The sequence below is a fragment of the Myotis daubentonii genome, chromosome 14 (assembly GCF_963259705.1).
Source record: "Myotis daubentonii chromosome 14, mMyoDau2.1, whole genome shotgun sequence".
In the NCBI taxonomy this organism is placed as follows: domain Eukaryota; kingdom Metazoa; phylum Chordata; class Mammalia; order Chiroptera; family Vespertilionidae; genus Myotis; species Myotis daubentonii.
In genome coordinates this window covers 7,220,773-7,242,418 of record NC_081853.1, presented here as the reverse complement: position 1 = coordinate 7,242,418, position 21,646 = coordinate 7,220,773, and the positions used below count along the sequence as shown (strand labels likewise).

At 40.6% G+C, this 21,646-nt stretch overlaps 1 protein-coding gene across 6 annotated transcripts in view; it reads left to right on the top strand.

Moving 5' to 3' along the window:
- The window catches only part of SLC25A26 (solute carrier family 25 member 26), a 152,218-nt gene that overhangs the window by 90,326 nt on the left and 40,246 nt on the right, over window positions 1-21,646 (top strand). For 5 of the 6 annotated variants that reach the window (XM_059663032.1, XM_059663030.1, XM_059663035.1 and 2 more), the window contains one exon: window positions 17,525-17,569. The exons of the other annotated variant lie outside the window; for it this stretch is intronic. In XM_059663032.1, the coding sequence (XP_059519015.1) occupies window positions 17,525-17,569 (45 nt within the window). The remainder of the gene's footprint in view (window positions 1-17,524; window positions 17,570-21,646) is intronic. 6 annotated transcript variants of the gene reach the window in all.

Sequence of the window (21,646 nt, the reverse complement as noted above, 5' to 3'; positions counted from 1 at the left end):
TATTTGCATTTAGATTTGAATCCTTAGTTTTCAATCTGTTTTCTAAATGGCACCATTTTAAATGTTTTGTGAGAATATTGACATTTCCTATGGGATTTGAGAAAAGAAGATCTTTAAGGAAGAATTACCCTATAAGCAGGTGATTTACAGTAGTGTTTTCTCTTGGCTAACCTCTGTTAAAATCCAAATATATGTAGTTACTCTTTTTGTAAGTTGAATTAGAATTAGTTATCTATTATAAGCTACTTGTGAGGTGTGTGAAGTGCTTCAGACAGGACGGGGCACATAGGTGGGCACTAGGAGTTTGCCATTATTATTATCTTGATGTTAAACATGGGAAAATGGAAATAAAGTGATTTTTAATTTTACATTGAAATTCCATATTGTCAATGGTCATGAAAAAATTACTGTTTACTCTAAAACTCTCTACAAAAGATTTTCTATCTTTATATTTAATTTGCATGTATGCCGTATTTTGTTTTTCCACATTTCCTCTGTTTGGAGTTTCTCAGTAGATTTTTTTAACATGTCATATTTAAGGATCTCTTCATTTCCTTAAAATTCTGCATCCTTCTTTTAGTCAACTAATTTAGAAAGCACTTAAATTTTATACATCTAAATGGTACTCAATTGAAAAAGCAAAGGATTGTTTTCTCCAGGAGCAAGCTGTAGTTGTCTATTTAACAGTGAAGAACATTGCAATAAATTTGCTTTTAAAATTTTTCCTCTTTTTATCCCATTTCCCCCTCCCAAGAGTGAATAGTGTTAGACAAAATTGAAATGAGTTTCCATTAGAGTTTTTAAAGGAATGTTTTATTATAAAGGAATTGGATATTTATTACATTTTAAAATACAAGTAAATGGAAAGAAAACCAGTAAAAGACAATTAGTTTTATATTTGTGGCAGATTATTCTTTTCTCTTTCCTCCTCTATTTTACTATTGATTTAGATGGAGAGTATGTCAGCTTTTATAATTAATAGCTATGGCATTTTATTCTTATAGTGGTTTTTGTTTTTTGAGATCCATTCATTTAGGAAATATTTATTAAGAATCTTCTTATATACAGATGCTCTTCTGGGAACTGTGATTCATTAAGACAGAACACCCCCACACCATCTTAACGTCCCTACTTCCTCCTAATCTACTGCACTCCTGATTCAGGAGCTTCCAATAAGTTGACCTGATAGATAGGATGTGGTTTGTGAGAGGAATAGAGCTAAGGTGACTCCAGGGTCCAGTTGGCCTGCACTATTGGACTTATATGTTGCCTTTAACTAAGGCGGGAGAAACTGTACACAGAGTAGGTTTGAAAGGAAGATCAGGAGTTAAGTTTGGACATGATCAATTTAAGATGTCTGACAGACATCTATATGGAAATATTGAGCAGGCAGGTCTGAAATAATAGAGAATATGTACATATGTATGTTGGTCTCTGACTCTGGTTCCTGGCACAGAGCTCCTAAAACTTTCATGAATTCCTAAGCACTAAGAGCACTAAGAGCATCTCTTGCTCTAACGTTTTGTCTTTGACTCCAGTTCCTGACACAGAGCTCCTAAATCCCTTGGAATTTCCTGGGTAAAAAGAGTGTCTTTTGTTCTAATGGGGCCACTCTTTTTTTTTTTTAATATATTTTATTGATTTTTTACAGAGAGGAAGGGAGAGGGATAGAGAGTTAGAAACATCGATGAGAGAGAAACATCGATCAGCTGCCTCCTGCACATCTCCCACTGGAGATATGCCCACAACCCAGGCACATGCCCTTGACCGGAATCGAACCTGTGACCTTTCAGTCCGCAGGCTGACGCTCTATCCACTGAGCCAAACCGGTTTTGGCTGGGCCACTCTTGCTGGGCCTGGAGAGCTTGAGGATGCGCGCTGGTCATTAGAAAGACGGAGCCATAATTACAGCTTGGAACTTTCCACCTAACCTCCGTCCTCTCGGGAGTGGAGAGGGGCTGGAGGCTGAGTTAATGTCAGTCATTCCTGCTGGTGAAGCCTCCGTAAAAATCCCAAGTGCAGGGTTTGGGGTGCTTTCAGGTTGGTGAACATATCCACGTACCAGGAGGGTGCTGCACCCCAACTCCAGGGGAACCAAAGCTAGAGACTCTTCTAGCCCTGGCCTTATTGTATTTCTTCATTGGCTGTCATCTGTATAAACAAAAGTGTTTTCCTGAGCCCTGTGAGCTCTTCTAGCTAATGATCAAATTCAAGGAGGAAGGTCCAGGGAACCTCCAATTTGTAGCCAAGTTGGAACCAAAGTTGTAGGTAACCTGGGGACCTAATTCTGGTAGTTGGCATCTGAAGTGGGCGGCAGTCTCGTGGGACTGAGCCCTTAACCTGTGGGGTCTGCACTAACTCCAGTTAGTATCAGGACTGAATTGAATTCAGAGAGGAAGGGGGAGGGAAAGAGAGAGATAGAAACATCAATGATGAGAGATAATCATTGGTCAGCTGCCTCCTGCATGCCCCCTAGTGGGGATCGAGCCCACAACCCGGACATGTGCCCTTGACCGGAATCAAACCTCGGACCTTTCCGTCCGCATGCCGACACTTTATCCACTGAGCCAAACCAGCAAGGGCACTCCTACTATCTTTAGCCTTCTCTCAACTTCTAGCTTTTCCTGAGGCAGTTTGATACTGTCAGTTCAACTCTTACTAGATACTGCTTTGCTGTACATCTCTTTTGTTTCAAGACTTCTGAATTAGAATTTATTATGTGCTTTATAAAACTATCACCTTTCATGATTCTAAAAAGTACTTTTTAACATTTTAACACTTCTGAAATTAAGAAGCGCCTTATAATTGACTGTTTCTTAGAATTACATTTACAGTTGAATTGGTAGCATCTTTTTAATATACTTAGTAGAGTCAGTGGAACTATATATGGAGGGTAAGCAAATGCAAATACAAAGTTTATTTCTTACTACTCTTCTCTCTCCCATTCTTCCCCAGAGGGTCTCTATTCTTAATTCTTTTGTTCTTGAGTCAGAATTCTTTCACAGGTATTTTGCTGTGTGAGGTATGTGAGTGGTACATTTGTGAGTATCCATGCATCATTTCTTTCCCTGCCAGGTGCCAGGTATAGTGTTTGACTACTGGCTTTCTCTCAATAGTCTGTTATCTGCTATCACATCCTCCACGTCTCTTATCTTTTCTGTCATGATTTCTGTTTTGCTGCTTTGAGCCATTTTTTCCATTTGATCTTACAGACCACAAATTTGGATCTTTGCCACGACCCATTCTTTCCTTCAGTTAATCTACTGTGTGGTCTATTTGGAAAATTGTGTTTTTGATCCATGAAGACTTCTCTCTGCTGTAGTTAAGTCTCCCTAAGTCCCCTTGTTACTTTCCTGTCCCATGTTGACCTCTCTGTCTTCAAGCAGCTCTGTTTGGTTGTGGGTTTGCTCCTTTTGTCCTGAATGGTCACTGTCATTTTGGATGTGCAGCATCCTTATATGTTGTCATAGTTTCCTTGTTAGCTTATTAGTTCTGGTCTTGGTATCTAGTGATTCATGGAGACAAGCCCCTCACCCGAGGGTCATCTGATCTCCGCACACCAGGTTTTTTCTAGAACCACTAATTTCAAGTTCTTTATTTCAGGGTTCCAAGAAGCTGGTCTTGAGGCACTTGACCAGCTCCGAGAAAAATGAAACCCTCACACACCCCAGTTTCCTCCTCTACACCCCACAGCCCACGCCTTCAATTCCATGTAGCTGTCTGCAGGCTCCAGGCCTGTGTCTGTTACAGCAGACAGATTGAAAATCATGGTGGCCGTGACCGGTTTGGCTCAGTGGATAGAGCGTCGGCCTGCGGACTCAAGGGTCCCAGGTTCGATTCCAGTCAGGGGCATGTACCTTGGTTGCGGGCACATCCCCAGTGGGGAGTGTGCAGGAGGCAGCTGATCGATGTTTCTCTCTCATCGATGTTTCTAACTCTCTATCCCTCTCCCTTCCTCTCTGTAAAAAATCAATAAAATATATTTTTTAAAAAAAGCCCTAGCTGGTTTGGTTCAGTGGGTAGAGCGTCGGCCTGCGGACTCAAGGGTCCCAGATTCGATTCCGGCCAAGGGCATGTACCTTGGTTGCAGGCACATCCCCAGTAGTGGGTGTGCAGGAGGCAGCTGATCGATGTTTCTCTCTCATCAATGTTTCTAACTCTCTATCCCTCTCCCTTCCTCTCTGTAAACAATCAATAAAATATATTAAAAAAAAAAAAAAAAAGAAAATCATGGTGGAGGTATAGGGGGATGAGTTCGTTGCAAAATCTTCCCAGGATCACTTTCAAGCCTGGATCTGTCTTTGTTATTCCCTAGTGGTTGTGGATGTTGCCTAGACTTACCAACAGTGGGGAGAAAAGCACTGGGCATGGAAGGTGATGGTCTGCGGGATAAATGATATAGTTTTCAACTCCTTGCTGCTTTCCCTGCCAGGCCGATTATTTCCCTGCCTGCAGGGAACTGATTTGCAGTCCTCCCTGTCCCTGGTCAGGCTTGGCCTTATGCCTTGTGTTGGCAAGTTGGGTGAATGCAGCTTAGGAGCCGTGACAAGTTTCTATCAGTCCTCTTGCCTCTGCCTTTTGTGCTGGGAATGGCATGTCTCAGATAAGGTCTGTTCTCTTCTGGGAAAGAGAAGGCACCGGAGCACCAGCCACAGCCCAAGGGCACCATGCCGACCTGTGGCTGATGTCCTGTGAGTGGGAAAACAAGTTTGTTCCCACCGCTGGGCTCAGGGTTGCCAGGGTAGTGCAGCCAAGTTGACTGATGAAATCTGGCTTGATTTCTTGTTCCTTCTTTTATTAGTGAACGTTTTCCCCATTGCATTGCTTTTTAAAATCTGTATCAGACCCTAAAGTTTATTTCCTTTCTCTTCTAACTGACTGATAGGCACAAACTACTATTGTTGTTATAGTCAAACACTAATTAGCTGTGGTAGAGAGTTCACAAATTATATAACAAGACCCAACCTATGTAACAGAACTGAGGGAAAGGTGGCAGTTTATTACACTCATCATCTAATGCCCTAAACTGTACCCAAAATTATTCTTCTGAAAGCACGACTTCTATTTAATTGTACAAAGTAAACTACTTACAGTTCTCAACACCTGGGCTTTAATGCTATTTTTTATGATCATAAATGAATAAGAGTTCATTGGAGAAGCATTTACAGAGTAGCTTTCCAAAGCCTCTGTTTCCTGGAAAACACACACATTTATCTGACTTGCTGACTTGACTGACTAGCAAACATAGAAATGGGATTTGTATTTGTGTTTTATCTCTTTTCTAGTTGATATTCACTTTTTTTCCTATTACACTCTCAGAACATTGTTCTGACACGTATTTATAAATCAATAGTTGATGAGTGGAAAGCGTATTCCCTGGACTGTAAGCCAGAAGACCTGGGCTCTTCACTAATTCTCCCACCAGCCTTCTCTTCTTCCTGACCTTCTCTTTTTTTATTCCTTTGCCTTTCCTTCCTTCATTTATGTCAGCGGTTCTCAACCTGTGGGTCGCAACCCCTTTGGCAGTCGAACGACCCTTTCACAGGGGTCGCCTAAGACCATCCTGCATATCAGATATTTCCATTACGATCCATAGCAGTAGCAACATAACAGTTATGAAGTAGCAACGAAAATAATTTTATGGTTGGGTCACAACATGAGGAACTGTATTTAAAGGGCCAGAAGGTTGAGAACCACTGATAAATAGCTGCTGAGCACTCTACTGTGCCAAGCACTGTGATGTAGTGATATGCAAGCCAAACGCCGCTACCTTCCTGCCCTCATCGAACTCACTGTCTTCCCTTTTGCCCCGGCTCTTCTTCCTTCTGATCATGCTATAAACTGGTCGGTGCCTTTACTGCTCAGCCTCCTCGTCGTTTGTCTGCCACTGGGTTATTGTGGGGAGGTTGAGGGTGGTACTGAGAGAAAGGTAAGTAGGTGTGAGGGAGAGAGGAAACAGGTGAGCTACCCAGGTGGCCTAACCACTGTACAAACCTATTTTTATTTCTCATGATTCTTTTCAAGTTGTAATTTTGCAGATATTCTCAAAGGATGGATCTATACAAATGATTTGAATATTAGGTGATATGTTTGTTGCTCCTGGCTAGTCTTGTAAATTTAATGGATTTATTTTATTTTTTAGAGTTTGGGAAACCATCAATTAGGATATCTTTGTTACTAAAAAACCTGTTGCTTCAGAAATGAGAAAAACCTGGAAATAAGCATGTGCCTTAGTTTATAAGAGCAATTGGGACACAAATAAGTTACCCAATCTACTTTCTATTGTAGGGCTTCTTGAGAGGTTGGTCACTCATTTTTCCTCGCCCCCCGTTTTTGCTTTCTGAGTAAAGAGCTGCAGTGCTGGCTGGAAGGGAAGGGAAGTGTTGTAGATGGAAAGACAACTGAACTATACATGATAATGTCTTCCTCAGCTGCAGACGAAAATCTTAAGAACAACCTGATTATATTTTATAAGGGACTAAAGTTTGCATGCAGATTCCAACTGAAAACATCTGTTTCCTGACCTGGTGCCAGAGTTCTAACATCTTGCAGGAATTCTGGTTTTGATGTTTCTGAGTTTCAGGCACCTCCCTCTATTACTCTGTGGCTGTTTGTTTAGATGGTTTAAAGCAACACTGCTTAACATTTTGGAAATAACGCTGAAGGACTGAAAATGAACTTCTTCATTTTCTTCTTATACACAAAAGGAAAATTTCGGATTTCATTAGCAAGAATCATCCCAATTGCTTGAGTAGTTATTGTAAGAATTGCAAGGCGACCCACAGTTCATTAAAGAAGCCAAGGAATGAACCATCAGTCATTCTCTGTGTCTATGAATCTGTTTCTATTTTATTAGTTTATTTTGTTCTTTTAGTAAACTGGAATTGAAAGATAAAATTTTAATAAGAATCCAATGAAAATAAATGGATCACTGAAGGGGCCAGTGCATATGTTTATGTATGTATATGAGCGTATCTATATATATCAAAGCCTAAGCAACTGTTTGACTGGTAATTATGATGCGCACTAACCACCAGGGGGCAGACACTCAACCCACAGGCATGGAAACATGGCACAGACTGATGAATCTCAGAGGGAAGGGAGCAGCGGGACGGGCAGGAAGAGATTAACCAAAGATCCTATATGCATACTAGAGGCCAGGTGCACAGATTTGTGCACCAGTGGGGTCCCTCCGCCTGGCTTGCACCCTCTTGCAATCTGGGACCACTCAGGGGATGTAGGACTGCTGGTTTTGGCCCGATCCCTGCAGGCCAGGTCGAGGAATCTCACTGCTGCATGAATCCGTGCACTAGGCCTCTAAGTATTTATATAAAGATAGGAATTTTTTTCAGACTCATAGCTACAGAGAACATTTTGACTATTGCCAGATGAATCAATGGTTGGTGAGACTGGGTGAAAACAGTGAAGGAATTAAGAAGCACAAATTGGTTGTTACAGAACAGTCATGGAGATGTAAAGTACAGCATAGGGAACATAGTCAAGAATATTGTCATAAGTATGCATGATGTCAGAGCGGTAGTAGATTTATCGGGATGATCACTTAGTTATATAATGACTAATCACTGGGTTGTACACCTGAAACTAATATTGTATGTCAACTGTAATTGGGAAAAAAAAAATAGGGTTTTTTTTTGTTTTGTTTGTTTTTTCACCTTTCCTTAAGTAAATGGAAAACTTTTAAAAGTATTTCAAATTTTGGCCCTGGCCAGGTAGCTCAGGTGGCTAAAGTGTTGCCCTGATACACCCTGGTTGCAGGTTTGAGCTCCCTCCACCTCCCCATCAGGACACATATAGGAATCAACCAGTGAATGCATAAATAAGTGGAATACCAAATCCATATCTCTCTCCCTCCTTTCCTCTTTCTCTAAAATCAATAAATAAAAAATTTAAAATATATATTTCTAATTTTATTTCTTAAGAATCTCAACTACTAAAAATTGTTGTGTGGGGTTTTTTGTTTTGTTTTGTTTTAGGGCCCCAATTGTATGTACTTATACCTCATTTTTACATTCTGTTAAGTCAGGCCTAGGTTGATAATTCTTGATAACATAAATCCACTGCATAAGTAATGTTTACAGATCTGTGGAAGCAGGACTAATGCAAACATTTGCTAGGAGTCAGGTAACATTGAATGGTGTGTGAGGATCACTCACTTGACATATGAAAGCCAGTGTGACTTTCTGATTTTCAATTTTATTGAATGCTCTGATATTCCTAAATGTTAACACTGGGCATTTCTAAGGATAATTTTGCTAATGAAGGGTTAATATTGGGCCTTAGCCTTCCATGTTATTAGGTATGTTCAGAAATTATCTTATCTAATAATAGACAAACATGGTAATTAACCGTACCTCTGCTATGCTCCCCATTGGCTAATCAGCAAGATATGCAAATTAACTGCCAACCAAGATGGTGGCCGGCAGCCAGGCAGCTGAAGCAAACATGAGGCTTGCTTGCTCCAGCAATGGAGGAAGCCAAGGTTCCCCACCTGCCGTGGCTGGGCTCTGAGCTGCACTCTAAGCAACAATGTTGCAATTATAGAAACTAAACAAACCCCAGATACCTGCTTTCAGCCAGCTGGCCTCGGAGCTGGAGCTGCAACAAAGTTTCAATTACAGAAGGTAAATAAATCCCAGAATAAAAAAAAGAAAGAATAAAAGGAGAGACTGGGAGCTTCACTTGCAGGCTTGGTCCGCCTGAAAACAGCCCTCAGCCCCTCATCCAGGCTGGCCAGGCACCCCATTGGGGACCCCCACCCTGAAGGGGGTGCGGGCAGCCTGAAAACAGCCATCAGTCCCTCATCCAGGCTGGCCAGGCACCCCAGTGGGGACCTCCACCCTGAAGGGTGTGCAGGCAACCTGAAAATAGCCATCAGCCCCTCATCCAGGCTGGCCAGGCACCCCAATGGGACCCCCACCCTGATCCGGGACACCCTTCAGGGCAAACCAGCCGGCCCTCACCCATGCACCGGGCCTCTATCCTATATAGTAAAAGGGTAATATGCAAACTGACCCTAACAGCAGAAAGACTGGGAATGACTGGTCACTATGACACACACTGACCACCAGGGGGCAGACGCTCAATGCAGGAGCTGCCCTCTGGTGGTCAGTGAACTCCCACATGGAGGAGCTCTGCTCAGCCACAAGCCAGGCTGATGGCTGCCAGTACAACGGTGGTGGTGGGAGCCTCTCCTGCCTCCTCAGCAGCGCTAAGGATGTCCGACTGCAGCTTAGGTCTCCTCCCCGCTGGCAAATGGACATCCCCTGATGACTGCCGGGCTGCCAGAGGGATGTCTGATTGCCATCTTAGGCCCAATCCCCTGGGGAGCAGGTCTCAGCCAGCAGATGGTCATCCTCCTAGGGGTCCCAGACTGCGAGAGGGCCCAGGCCAGGCTGAGGGACCTTCCCCCTGCCCCCCAGTGCACAAATTTTTGTGCACTGGGCCTCTAGTGTATTTATAATCGCTGTGCTATATTTAGAATCTCTTATTTATTATAAATGATCAATTAAACAAAGAAATATTTTATGAGGAAAAATTGGAAATAAGCCATCAAGGGGTAGTTAAATATGGCATTTCATAATATTTGTCAGATCAGAAATGACAGATCTATATTAATCTATATTAACATGGAAATATCTCCAAGACATTATTTAGGAGGGAAAATTAAATTTTGGAACTGTATGTATGCTAACTCATGCCTAATTTTTTAAAAAGCTAAAACTAAATATGTTGAGATAAATGAAAATATATATCCCGAACTATTAAGATCAATTAACTTTGGTTAACTGGAGGTAGGGAGCTCACTTTGACCTTTAGTTCCAGGCTTCTATATATGAATTTTAATGTGAATGTAGTCATGTTTTACTTGTACACTTATTTTTTATTAAGAAAAAATAAGAATATAAACAAGGTAAGCAATAGTATAACACACCCCAGAGTACCCACCACTAAGCTTCAGCTGTTATCAATATCAGTATTCTGCTATTTTATCATCTATATCTCTACTCACTCTTCACCTTGAATACTATTGTATTTTTCATAATTATATTTGTACATAAAATTTGTATACACTGAATCACAAATCATAGATGTACCCTTTTGAAGAATGAATATGGTCATGTAATCTATACCCCATTATGATATTGAATATTTCCATATCCATAGAATGTGCTATATGGTGCCTTATCCCAGTCTACCTGCCCACTCTTAAAACTTTATAGAAATGGAATCCATACAATATAGACTCTTTTTGTGTCTGACTTTTTTTTGCTCTACATAATGTGTGTGAGAATCGTCAATGGTATAGCAGGTATCAGCAGTTCTTTTCAGTTTATTCCTATTATTCCACTGTGTGAATATGCCACCGCTTGTATAGCCTTCTCGTGTTGATGGACACTTACTATTGTGATTAAAGCTGCTGTGACATTCATGCTCAAGTCTTATTGTTGACATATATTGTCATTGCTTTTGAATGCATACGTGGGGTGGAATTACTGGATCAAATAAAGACTTAGCAAACCCCTTTGAAAGTAATCGTTCCTTTTTAAATTCCTATCAGCAAAATGTAAGAGTTGTGGTTGCTCCACAGGCTTATTGCTAGTTGGTTTTGTCAGACTTGTTCATTTCAGCCTTCTTAATGGTGTTATAATGGCACCTCAATGTGTATTTAAAAAAAAAAAATTGAAATTGTGGTAAAATGGGTATAATATAAAGTTTGCCATTTTAATCACTTTACGTGTAATCAAGTATCAGTGACAATGTAGGACAACCATCACTATTCCTGAAACTATTTCATCACCCCAAACGGAAAGTCTGCACTCATTCAGCAATACTCCTTCCTCCCCTCTCCCTGAGCCCCAAGTAGCCTTCCATCTGGTTTCTCTTCCTCAATGAGTTTGCCTAGTCTAGCTATTTCATATAAGTGCAGTCATAAAATATTTGTCCTTTTCTCCCTGGTTTAATGTTTTCAGGGTTCATCCATATTGTAGCATACATCAGAGTTTCATTGCTTTTTATGGCTGAATCATAGTCCATTGTATGGATATACCACATTTTTGTTATCCATTAACTTGTTGACGGACACTGGGGTTGTTTGGTTATTGTGAATAATGATGCAATGAAAATTTGTGTACAAGTATCTGTTTGCCCCTGTGTTTAATTATTTTGGCTGTATAACAAGGAGTGGAATAGCTAGGTTGTATGGTTATTCCATGTTTAACTTTTTGAAGAACCACACTGTTTTCTCAGTGTGTTTTAACTCACATTTCCCTGATGGCTAGTGAGGTTAAATATCTTTTCATGTGTTTATATTAGTGATTTGTCTATCTTTTTTATGAAATGTTTGTTCAGTCTTTTATGCATTTAAAAAGTGAGTTACTAGTTTTTCTTTCTTTTTATTATTAAGTTTCTAACATTCTTTATATTTTTTGAATAGAAATTCTTTGTCAGATGAGTTTTGCAAATATTTACTTCCAGTCTGTAGCTTGCTTTTTTACTAAGAGTATATTTCTAAAAATTAAAAAATATTTTTAAATGGTGCTAAAATACACATAACACCATCTTAAGCATTTTTAAGTGTACAATTCAGTTGCATTAAGCGTTTTTACATTGTTGTGCAGCCAGTCTCCCAAACTCTTTTCATTGTGCAAAACTGAAACTCTCCATTAAACAGTAACTCCACATTCCCCTCTTCTCCCAGTCCCTGTTCTACGTTGTTTCTGTGAATTTGATTACTCTAGATACCTCACATAAGTATAATCATACAGTATTTGTCTTTTTGTGACTAACCTTTTCGCTTACCATAATGTATTCAAGGTTCATCCATTCTGTAGAGTGTCAGAATTTCCTTCTTTTTAAAACTGAATAATATTCCATTGTACATATATACCACAGTTTGTGTATCCGTTCATCCATCAGTGGGTACTTGGGTGACTTCCACCTTTGGGCTATTGTAAATAATGCTACTATGAGTCATATGGTAATTCTGGTTTTAATTTTTTGAGGAACTTCCATGCTGTTTTCCAAGTGGCCACACCATTTTACATTCCCACCAATTTCTTCACATTCCCACCGATACTTGTTATTTTCTGTTTTGTTTTGTTTTTATGTTAGTTTCCTAATGGGTGATATCTCACTGTGGTTTTGAGTTGTATTTCCCTAATGAGTAGTAATTTTGAGTATCTTTTCATATGCTTGCTGGCTATTTGTTTATCTTTTGGAGAAATGTCTATTCAGATTCTTTGCCCATTTAAAAAATTAGGTTGTTTCCTTTGTTGTTGAGTTGTAGGAATTCTTATATAGTCTGAATACTTACCCCTTATTTGATATGTGATTTGCAAATACTTTCTTCCATGTTAGTCTGTTTGATTATGTTTTTTGATACACAGAATTTTAAAATTTTGATGTCATCCCATTTTTCTAGTTTTGCTTTTGTTGCCTGTGTATTGGTACATATCCAAGAAATCATTACCAAACCCAGTATCATGAAGGTCTTCCTCTGAGTTTTATTGTTTCAGGTCTTACATTAGATCTTTGATCCATTTTGAGTTAATTTTTGTATATGGTGTAAGGTAAGGGTCCAACCTCATTCTTTTCACTTGAATGTCTATTTCACCCAGCACCATTGTCCTTTCCCCATTGAATAGCTTTGGCACTCTTGTCAAACATCATTTGATCATATATGCTCTAGTGTCCATTTTTTCCTTCTTTGGAAAGGGCTTTAGGAATTTTAGTATGTTTTGGAAACCTGAAAGATAATTCACTTTCAATGTTTTCTACTTTTAGGTTAATCTCCTTTGCTATGTATACATTATTTTCTATGTGGACAGTGCACATAAGTGGATTATAGTTGTTACATTTTGAAATATTTAAAGTTATTGTTTTCTTGGTATGTGATATGCTAGCAGACCAGATTTGAATGGTTCTCACTTAAAAAAAAGTAATAACAAGTTCATGTTGGGATAAAAGATTTTTAAGGCTTCCAGTTCATTTGTCCTTGGTTGCCACTGAGGTTGAAGGGAAAAGGCACAGAGTATTTTAAGAGGAGAAATGGCCTTGTTGCTGTGGGACACTAGAATGGAAAATCCTCAGCCAAGCACAGAAATTTGGACACTGTCCTTCAACAAAAAGGAGACTCCCTGTGGGATCCCTTGAAAATTGGAATGGGCCAGTCCGTGGGCCCACCCAGTATCCATGCTGTTCCTCAACCCCCTTCTGATTTGAGGTCGTAGCGGTTAATGTGGAATTTTTTGTCTTATAGCTGGAGAATTTGGGGGTTATTTCTGAAAGTACGATAGCTTTCACAGTTTTTAAAATGTACTCTCTTGTTCCTTAGGCTTCCTTGATCACTCATAGTGTGTTCATTGCAGCTTCCAATCAAGTCCTATTTATTTGTTTATTATCTTTTAAATCCTCACCCAAGGGCATGTTCATTGATTTGAGAGAGAGAGAGGAAGGGGGAGGGTGGCAGAGAGAGGGAGAGAGAAACATTGACCATCCACCTCCCACATGCTCCTTGACTGGGATCAAACCCACAACCCTTTGGTGTATGGGATGATGCGCCAATAAACTGAGCCCCCTGGCCAGGGCAACTCTTCCTTCCTTCCTTCCTTCCTTCCTTCCTTCCTTCCTTCCTTCCTTCCTTCTTTCCTTTCCTTTCCTTCCCTTTCCCTTTCCCTTTCCCTTTCCCTTTCCCTTTCCCTTTCCTTTCCTTTCTTTTTTTCTTTCTCTTTCTTTCTCTTTCTTTTCTTTCTTTCTTTTTCTTTCTTCTTTTTATTTATTTATTGTATATTGGTGTTTTAATTTGACCTTCCCAGTGACAAACAGAATTTTAGGGCTAAATGATACCTTAGAAGTCTTATCTTCATATTCCTCTGGTTATATTATCAACCACATCATTATTTGTTAAAAAAAACTTATAAGGTTACAGCATTTATTTTAAGGTCACAGCTTTATAAGGATTTAATGGCTTCACGGATGATTCTAGTCAGGGGTGGGCAAACTTTTTGACTCGAGGGCCACAATGGGTTCTTAAACTGGACCGGAGGGCCGGAACAAAAGCATGGATGGAGTGTTTGTGTGAACTAATATAAATTCAAAGTAAACATCATTACATAAAAGGGTATGGTCTTTTTTTTTTTTTTTTTGGTTTTATTCATTTTATTTTTTAGTTTGCCCACGGCTGTTCTAGTCCAATACTTGGTGATAGGTAAAGTGTGCGTATAATGTCATTTTGTACATTCTTTATTTCTTTAGCAACACCCAGCACCTACTTTTCCTGTTCACCAACCCAGATTTCATTTTATCTTCATTTTATCTACTTCACGTGGACTCCTCGCATGCACTTTTGCATAGAATTGTTGCTCTGTTTGTCAGAATCCATGCTCAATTTTAGCTGGTATTCCCCTTCTATATCTGCCTCTTCGATGGAGCTGGATTTACCGCTGCTCACCTATTAGTGCCCTCGGTCTCAACAACCATATTCAAACAAAACACCTTAAATGGAGGCATTGAAAAGGTCACAACAGTGAGCCATTCTGTAACTTTTGGTGCAATAAAATGGTTAGATTATATTTGGAATATAAGATCTCTGAGCGCAGCTATGTATTTTCTTCATCTATAAAACACTCTAGAATAACAGCTTACATCTGTTTGGGGTTTTAAATTTCACGTTTTGAAGAAACATCATGTTGTGTAACCCCAAAGCAGACCTGGGGAGCTCGCTGGCTTTCTGACAGGCCGTGCGTGTGGGGACTGGGAAGCTGGACCAGAGTTTGTTTTCACTGCAGCCAAGTCTGCTGGCTCCTTCCCCAGGTGGGAGCGCACTTCGCTGCTGTTTCTTCATATGCTAAGCGACAAGATGCATTCAATGAGATTCTGGCTTGAAGAATATTTGAAAATTTTTCACTCGTCGGGAGTTTATCTTATAAGAGATTTAATGGCTTCAGGGATGATTCTACTAGTCCAATACTTGGTGATAGGTAAATGTTTAAATAAGTTACCTGAAATTATTTCACTACCAGAAACCAAAAATAAATGTAATTATTTAAACATATAGGACATTTAATTACTTTAGACTGTCAATCTCGTTTTAGAGAATAAAGTTGGGGTGTATTGTCTGCCCACTTTTACAAATACATGCCCAAAGAAATAGTTTGACCATTTCAAATGTGTGATTTTTAAATTACTTCTTTAGAATAAAGGAACAATTTAACAAATAGTGAGTGCTGAACAGAAGAAAATGGGCAAAATGTTCATCTACAGAATTCAAAATCTAACACAGGGTGGGGCAAATGTAGGTTTAAAGTTGTTATATGGAAAATAATACAACAACTAATAATTAATAATACAAGAATAAGCTGCGTTTTGTGTACTCACAACTGTAAACCTATGCTTGCTCTACCCTCTATTATATATATTAAGTACCAACTTAATGGGTTATTTTTATCAAGGGAAGAATGTTAGCATGGCCAGTAACGATAAGTTATAAGATCTTTTTCATCTTATAAATGTGAACTATTTACATTCTTGTTAAAAGTGATACATTTACATGTGGGAGAAAAGAGAACAAAAAAGAACATTAAAATCATCTGTAATCCCTCTGCCTATTGTCCTCTTGGTATTTTAATACATATTGTGTACTTAAAAAAAATTAGGGTTTTGATAATTAATTTAATTGGGAGTACTTTAGTTTCAGAATGGACAGTGTCAGATGCTTTCGTGGTTTTATGACAAAACTAAACAAAATTGGACTCCTATTGTAGCACTTCGCTGTATGGGGTGGGGTGAAGATGACAAACTTCTCTGAGATTCTAGTTTATCAGCTTAAACTAATTTATTGACATTGATTTTTCTTTTCTCACTGCCATTTCCTGTCTGAATGGAAGACAGATTTTTTTCTGTGGCCACTGTCAAGCCCAAGGCCATTATTTGTTCCAGCAGAATAAGAGAGCTTATGTCAGACTCTTAATTCTGAATAAATATTTTAGAAATGACTTAATGCCCTTAATTCATGGGCCGTTAATTCCTTCAAAATTGTGGTCTCACATACATACACTCACATTGTTAAAGTCCACATTTACTCTTCACTTGCCGGTGACATGGGCCCTGGTCTGCTGGAGTATCCCTGGCACAGGCCCACGCGTCCGCGAGTGGATCTGAAAAGACTAGTGGGTGGGTCCACTGGAATCCTGGCGCTTTTATTTTAGGATATATGGAGGTGGGTTCTATTTTTAGAATTTTGGAACGTTTAATTAGAAGCAAATAGATTATACTGAGGATGAATGTACTCTGGACAGATTAATGCAGTTAGGTTTTTTAGGTAGAATACTAGACAGGGCTCTGGAGTCAGATTGGCGTCTTCATTCTAGCTGTGCCTTCAGGAGAGTTACACAGCTTCTCTGGACTTGCGTTGCCTCATCTATAAAATGAGGTTGGTAATAATACCTGTCTTATAGGGCTGTGAGGATTCAGTGAAATAAAACCTGTGAAGTGCTTATTAGCACAGTGCCTGACACATGAAAAGTGCCTGGTAATTCTAGCTCTTCTTGTTACGCAACAAATTGTCACTACCTGTTGCGTAGTGTAGTTATGCCCACCGCTCATGCTTCATTCCTGCAGATCTCTCTTCTCCTTGCTGCTCTTGTGTGTACATCAGGCATCCAGGAGCCTCCACCCCTCCAGCATCGATAGGCTGCTCCTTCTTTGAGGGTGCAGACCTCCCCCATCCACGCTGTGCTCCTCTGGTCCCTGCCTCAGCTTACTCCTCCAGTGGCTCTGTCTCCTCTTTCCTCTTCCCTCCCCTCCACCTGCCTTGCCCTCTCTGCCTGTCCTCGCTCATCCCCCTCTGGTCTCCCTCTCCTTTCCTTCTCACTCCCCTCCTCTCTCTCCTCTCCCACTCTTCTCTCTCTCCATCTTCTCTCCTCCTTCCTCCTCTCCCTGTCCCCCTTCTCCTCTCTCTGCCCCCTCCCCTCTATGACTTCTCCCCTTCCCCTCCTTTTCGCCCACATTTTTTGGCCTTTCCCTCTCTGCTGCCTCCCCACTCCAGCTCTTTCTCCCTCTCTAGCTGTCCCCACTGCCCCCCATCCCTTCCTCTCTTTTAACCCTAATACTTGGTCTGCTAAGGAGCAGACAGCTCTAGCTCTTAAGCAGAAATGTGCCAAGTCTTTAAAGCCTTTATTACTTGTGATGAGAAATATTCATTTTGTCATTTTAGTAGCCAAGGTTTCTTCATATTGTGCTTCCCTTCCACTCGCAAAGGGCACCACAGCATCATTCGACTCACATGGGCTCAGAAAGTTAGTGGGACGCTGAAGGCAGTTACAGTTAACTTGTTTTCTAAGCCTGTGTATTGTATATAGTAATGTATACATTTGTTTAATGTTAGCTTTATTATATACATAGTTAAATGAAATAATGTTCTCAGTAATAATTATGGGTTTGTATAGTCATGCTAGGCAAAGTCTGAGCTTCTCTGCCTAATTTATTTCTTTTCTTCTCTCTTCAGATTCCCTTCTCATTGGTCCAGTTTCCCTTGTGGGAATCCTTAAAAGTAAGTTTTCCAATCTTCATATAAAATTGCTTTCTAATTATCATAAATACCCAATTGTTTCAGTTTGTAATAGAAGAATATTGATTAGTAGTTTAAAAACTCAAAAAATTTTTAAAATACGTTTTTATTGACTTCAAAGAGGAAGGGAGAGGGAGAGAGAGGTGGAAACATCAATCATGAGAGAGAATCATTGATTGACTGCCTCGTGCACCTCCCACTGGGGATCAAGCCTGCATCCTGGGCATGCGCCCTGCCCGGAATTGATCCCAGGACCCTTTCATCTGCAGGCTGACACTCTATCCACTGAGCCAAACTGGCCAGGGCTCAAAATTTTTAAGAGTTGAAAATATTTTTTACGTGTGGTTTACATGAGAGTTCAGTCTTTTAAACTTGTTCAGTGTCTGTGGTACTGAGAGATCATCCTAACGGCGTAACTGAATCCTCAGGTGTTAAGGGAAACTGTGCTTTACTTTCTTTTGTATTTCTTCTCTACCCATAGACTTCTATTTCACTTCCGTGTGTGTGTGTGTGTGTGTGTGTGTGTGTGTGTAGAAGTTAAGGAATGACGATGAGGGTAAATGAAAAGGGAAAAAAGCAAGGCCCTGATTGTTAGGCCAGCCCCCTCACCCCCGTAACTGAGGGTGAGCAGCGGGGGGCGTGCTGCTCTGACTGCCACCTTCCTTCCGCTGTCACCCAATGGGCCTAGGAACCCCCTGAGAAGGAGCCACGTCTGCTGAGCTGTGCGTTAGCCTCAGGGAAGGTCACTCAGTTGTTTAAAAACAGAAATTTTTAAAAACCTGTTTTCAAATATACAGAGACGTATTTTTTCATTTTCTGATGCGATGATTTTAAAAATTGTGGGTCATGCTATGAACTGTGTGGGTGTCTGCCAGCCTTTTAAAGACTGTGATAAGAGGGACGTTATTAACAGAGATCGTCCTATGTGGTAAGGGTGAGTCCTGCTTTGTAAGACTTCAGTGTTGTGTGTGCATGCACACACATCTCTGTTCTGGCTGCACTGTACCATGTATTTCTCACTGTGGATAATGATCAAAAGACTTTGAAAGCCCTTGTTCAGGTTGATAAATGACCAAGCTATAAAATGGCAAAGTGTCTAGGCAGGCCTTTGGTAACAGAAAGTAAAGGCATTGCTCCCATGGCTGAGGGAGTCGGTAACCACGGTGTGCTCCCACCGCTTCCCCTGAAGAATAGCAGACTTATCTAGACTAAAAATACTCTGTGGAGTTCATACTGTGAGGACAATAAAATGAGACAAAGCATTAATCATGAAAAATAAACTCTGGAATATTATGTATTTAGAAATAGTTCTGATTTTAAGGAGTGGTACAGATGACCTAATACAGGTTTTGGGGTCTCTAATGGTTGTGTTTGGTTTTTACCCTTTTCTTTGGGTGCTTGGTGAAACGGGTCTCTCAGGCGGTTTCCGGGCATGATGTAGTCGCGCTCCCAGGAGAAGGCCGCATTCCATGAGCATACAGCTCCCCTTTTTTGCGTGTGACAAAGGAACAATGGAGCCAGCAGCTGTCCAGAAACAAGACTCGCTTCATTAGTGTCTCAATAACTGGCATTCACCCCTCTCTGCACTCTAACTTCCTATTCCCTGACTCTGCATAGGAATGCTTTGATGCCCAAAGAGGGAAGCAGGGGGTTTATTTCTTTTCAGTGTTAAGGACATTGGTAGTATTCTTGTTAGTTAAGAAATATCTAGAATTTTTCAGAGTAATCATAGATAACAATGTTGAGCTTTAACAGTTTTCTTTGAGCAAATGTTAAGATGCTATAGTTGTTGTTTTTTAAGTTGTATTTATTGAAGAATAATTTTCAGATAGCAAGAGTCAACCTTTATAAGTACATTTTTTTCAATATGTTTTTATTGATTTTTTTTTTTTTTTTGAGAGAGAGAGAGAGGAAGAGAGAGGAATGGAAAGATGAAAACATCCATGAGAGAGAAACACTGATGGGCTGCCCCCTGCACACGCCCTGCACTATGTCCTGTGGGCCTGTCCTCTCTGTTCTTTTGAACAGGCCAAACTGGTACTCACCCGAGGGCCTTGCATTTGTTGTGCTCTCGCCCCCTACTGGGAATCAAGCCCTCAACCTGGGCATGTGCCCTGATGGGGAATCAAACTGTGACCTCCTGGATCGTGGGTCAACACTCACCCGCTGAGCCACATTTTTCTGAGTTTTGATACATGTTTATTACTACCACCATAACCAAAATATGTATAGGATATTTGTAGTTTTCCCTTTTCCAGGGTACCATATAAATAGAACCACACACTACTGTGCCTTTTGTGCCTGGCTTCTTCCATGTAATGAAGCTGTTGAGATTCATTCATGTTTTGCCTGTACCAGCAGTCTGTTCCTAAGTAGTGCTCTGTGGTGTGGTTGTAGTTGTTTATCTGTTCGCTAGTTTATGCACATTTGAGTTTTTCTGTTTTTGATGATTATGAATAAAGCTGCAATAAATATTTGTGTATAGGTATCAGTGTGGACATGTTTTAGTTTCCCTTGGGTAAGTGGCAAGAGTAGGGCTGCTGGGTCATAGGGAAAGTGTAAGTTTTGTTTGGTAGGAAACTGAACCGTTTTCCAGTGGCTGTGCCATTCAGCAACAATGCGTGAGCATTCCAGCTGCTCTGCGTCCGTGCCAGCACTTGCTATTAGAGTCTTTAAAACATTTAGCCATCCCAGTAGTTGTGTACTGGTATCTCATTGTGGTTTAGTTTGCAATTCTTTCATAACTAAATAATTTTGAGCATCTTTTTATATAATAATTTTTTTACAAAACACCCAAATGTGAAATCATAGTGCTTTTTAGAAGTAGACAATTTTTGGCACTTCTTTTATTTTTGTTTATGATTTTAGCCATTTCATTTTGCTTTTGCAACCATAGAGGGGTTGTATTATATGAAGGTTTCTCTGTTGTGTTTATGTGAAATAGCACCCAGACACGTTGTTCTGGGCCAGGACTTGAGCGGCTGCATGCACGGTGTGTGGTAAGGAGTAGCGTCGGGAGATGGAGGGCCACTTTCAGCCTAGACTACTCGGCATGGAACCCAAGGCCCCGCCTTTCCTCTCCAGTTCTGTCTTCTGCTCTCCCAGGTTTCATCGAGTCATACTGACTGCTTGGTCTCAGACCCCAAATTAAAATCTGAGTCTCTTCTTTGCCTTTCTTCACCTATCACTCACCAAGTTAGGTCGACTCAGACTTTTTGGAACCTGTGGCCTCCTTTCTATCAGATTCTTAGTACCTTGTGCCTGGACTAAGTTAACAGTTGCTCTGCTTTCTCATCCATTCTACAAATTGAATTTGGGTCATTTTCTAAGCATCTTTGAAGTTCTCTGAAATGTGTAACTTTCTAGAACTCTAAGCCATGAAGATGCTGTCCTCAAGGATGTCCACACTTCTCCCTGCCTCCCAAATCCCAGGTCCCTCCCCTGTGCATTGTTCTGCAAAGTCATTTCCCTGAAGCCTCACTGACGCCTCCTTTCTGAATCCGCTTCCACGGGTCCAGACATCACGCATCTTTTAAAGCCGGTGCAGTTATTTTTCCTGCTGCTTGAAGTCTTTGAATCCAGGATCTGAAAACTTACCCTTATAGCATTGGTCTGTACTGATTGGTATTTAACTAGGCACCAAATTTGTTTAAACCGTCTTACCTTGTATGCATATACCCATGGCCCGTGGACACAGAGGATAGAGTGGTGAGGGCCAGGGGTGGGGGGTGAGGGGGTCAAAAGGGGGAGAGGGGGCATGTAATACTTTCAACAATAAAGATTTCATTTTAAAAAAAAAACCGTCTTAGAACGAAGCCTTAGCGTATTCGAATGAGGCCTCCACCCCTTCCATTTACAGAGCAGCCACACACGCTGTCCATATCCACGTACTGCCTGCTCTGAGCTGGATGCCGTTTCATCCTCAGTGTGGGGATGAGGCTTAGCGATGCCCTGGGAGCTTCTCATCTGCCAGGGGCTCGCACCCACAGGCACGCCATCGCCAGGCTCCCAATCATGTCACTGCACTCCCTCATTTCTCAGACATTTTTATAGGACGCA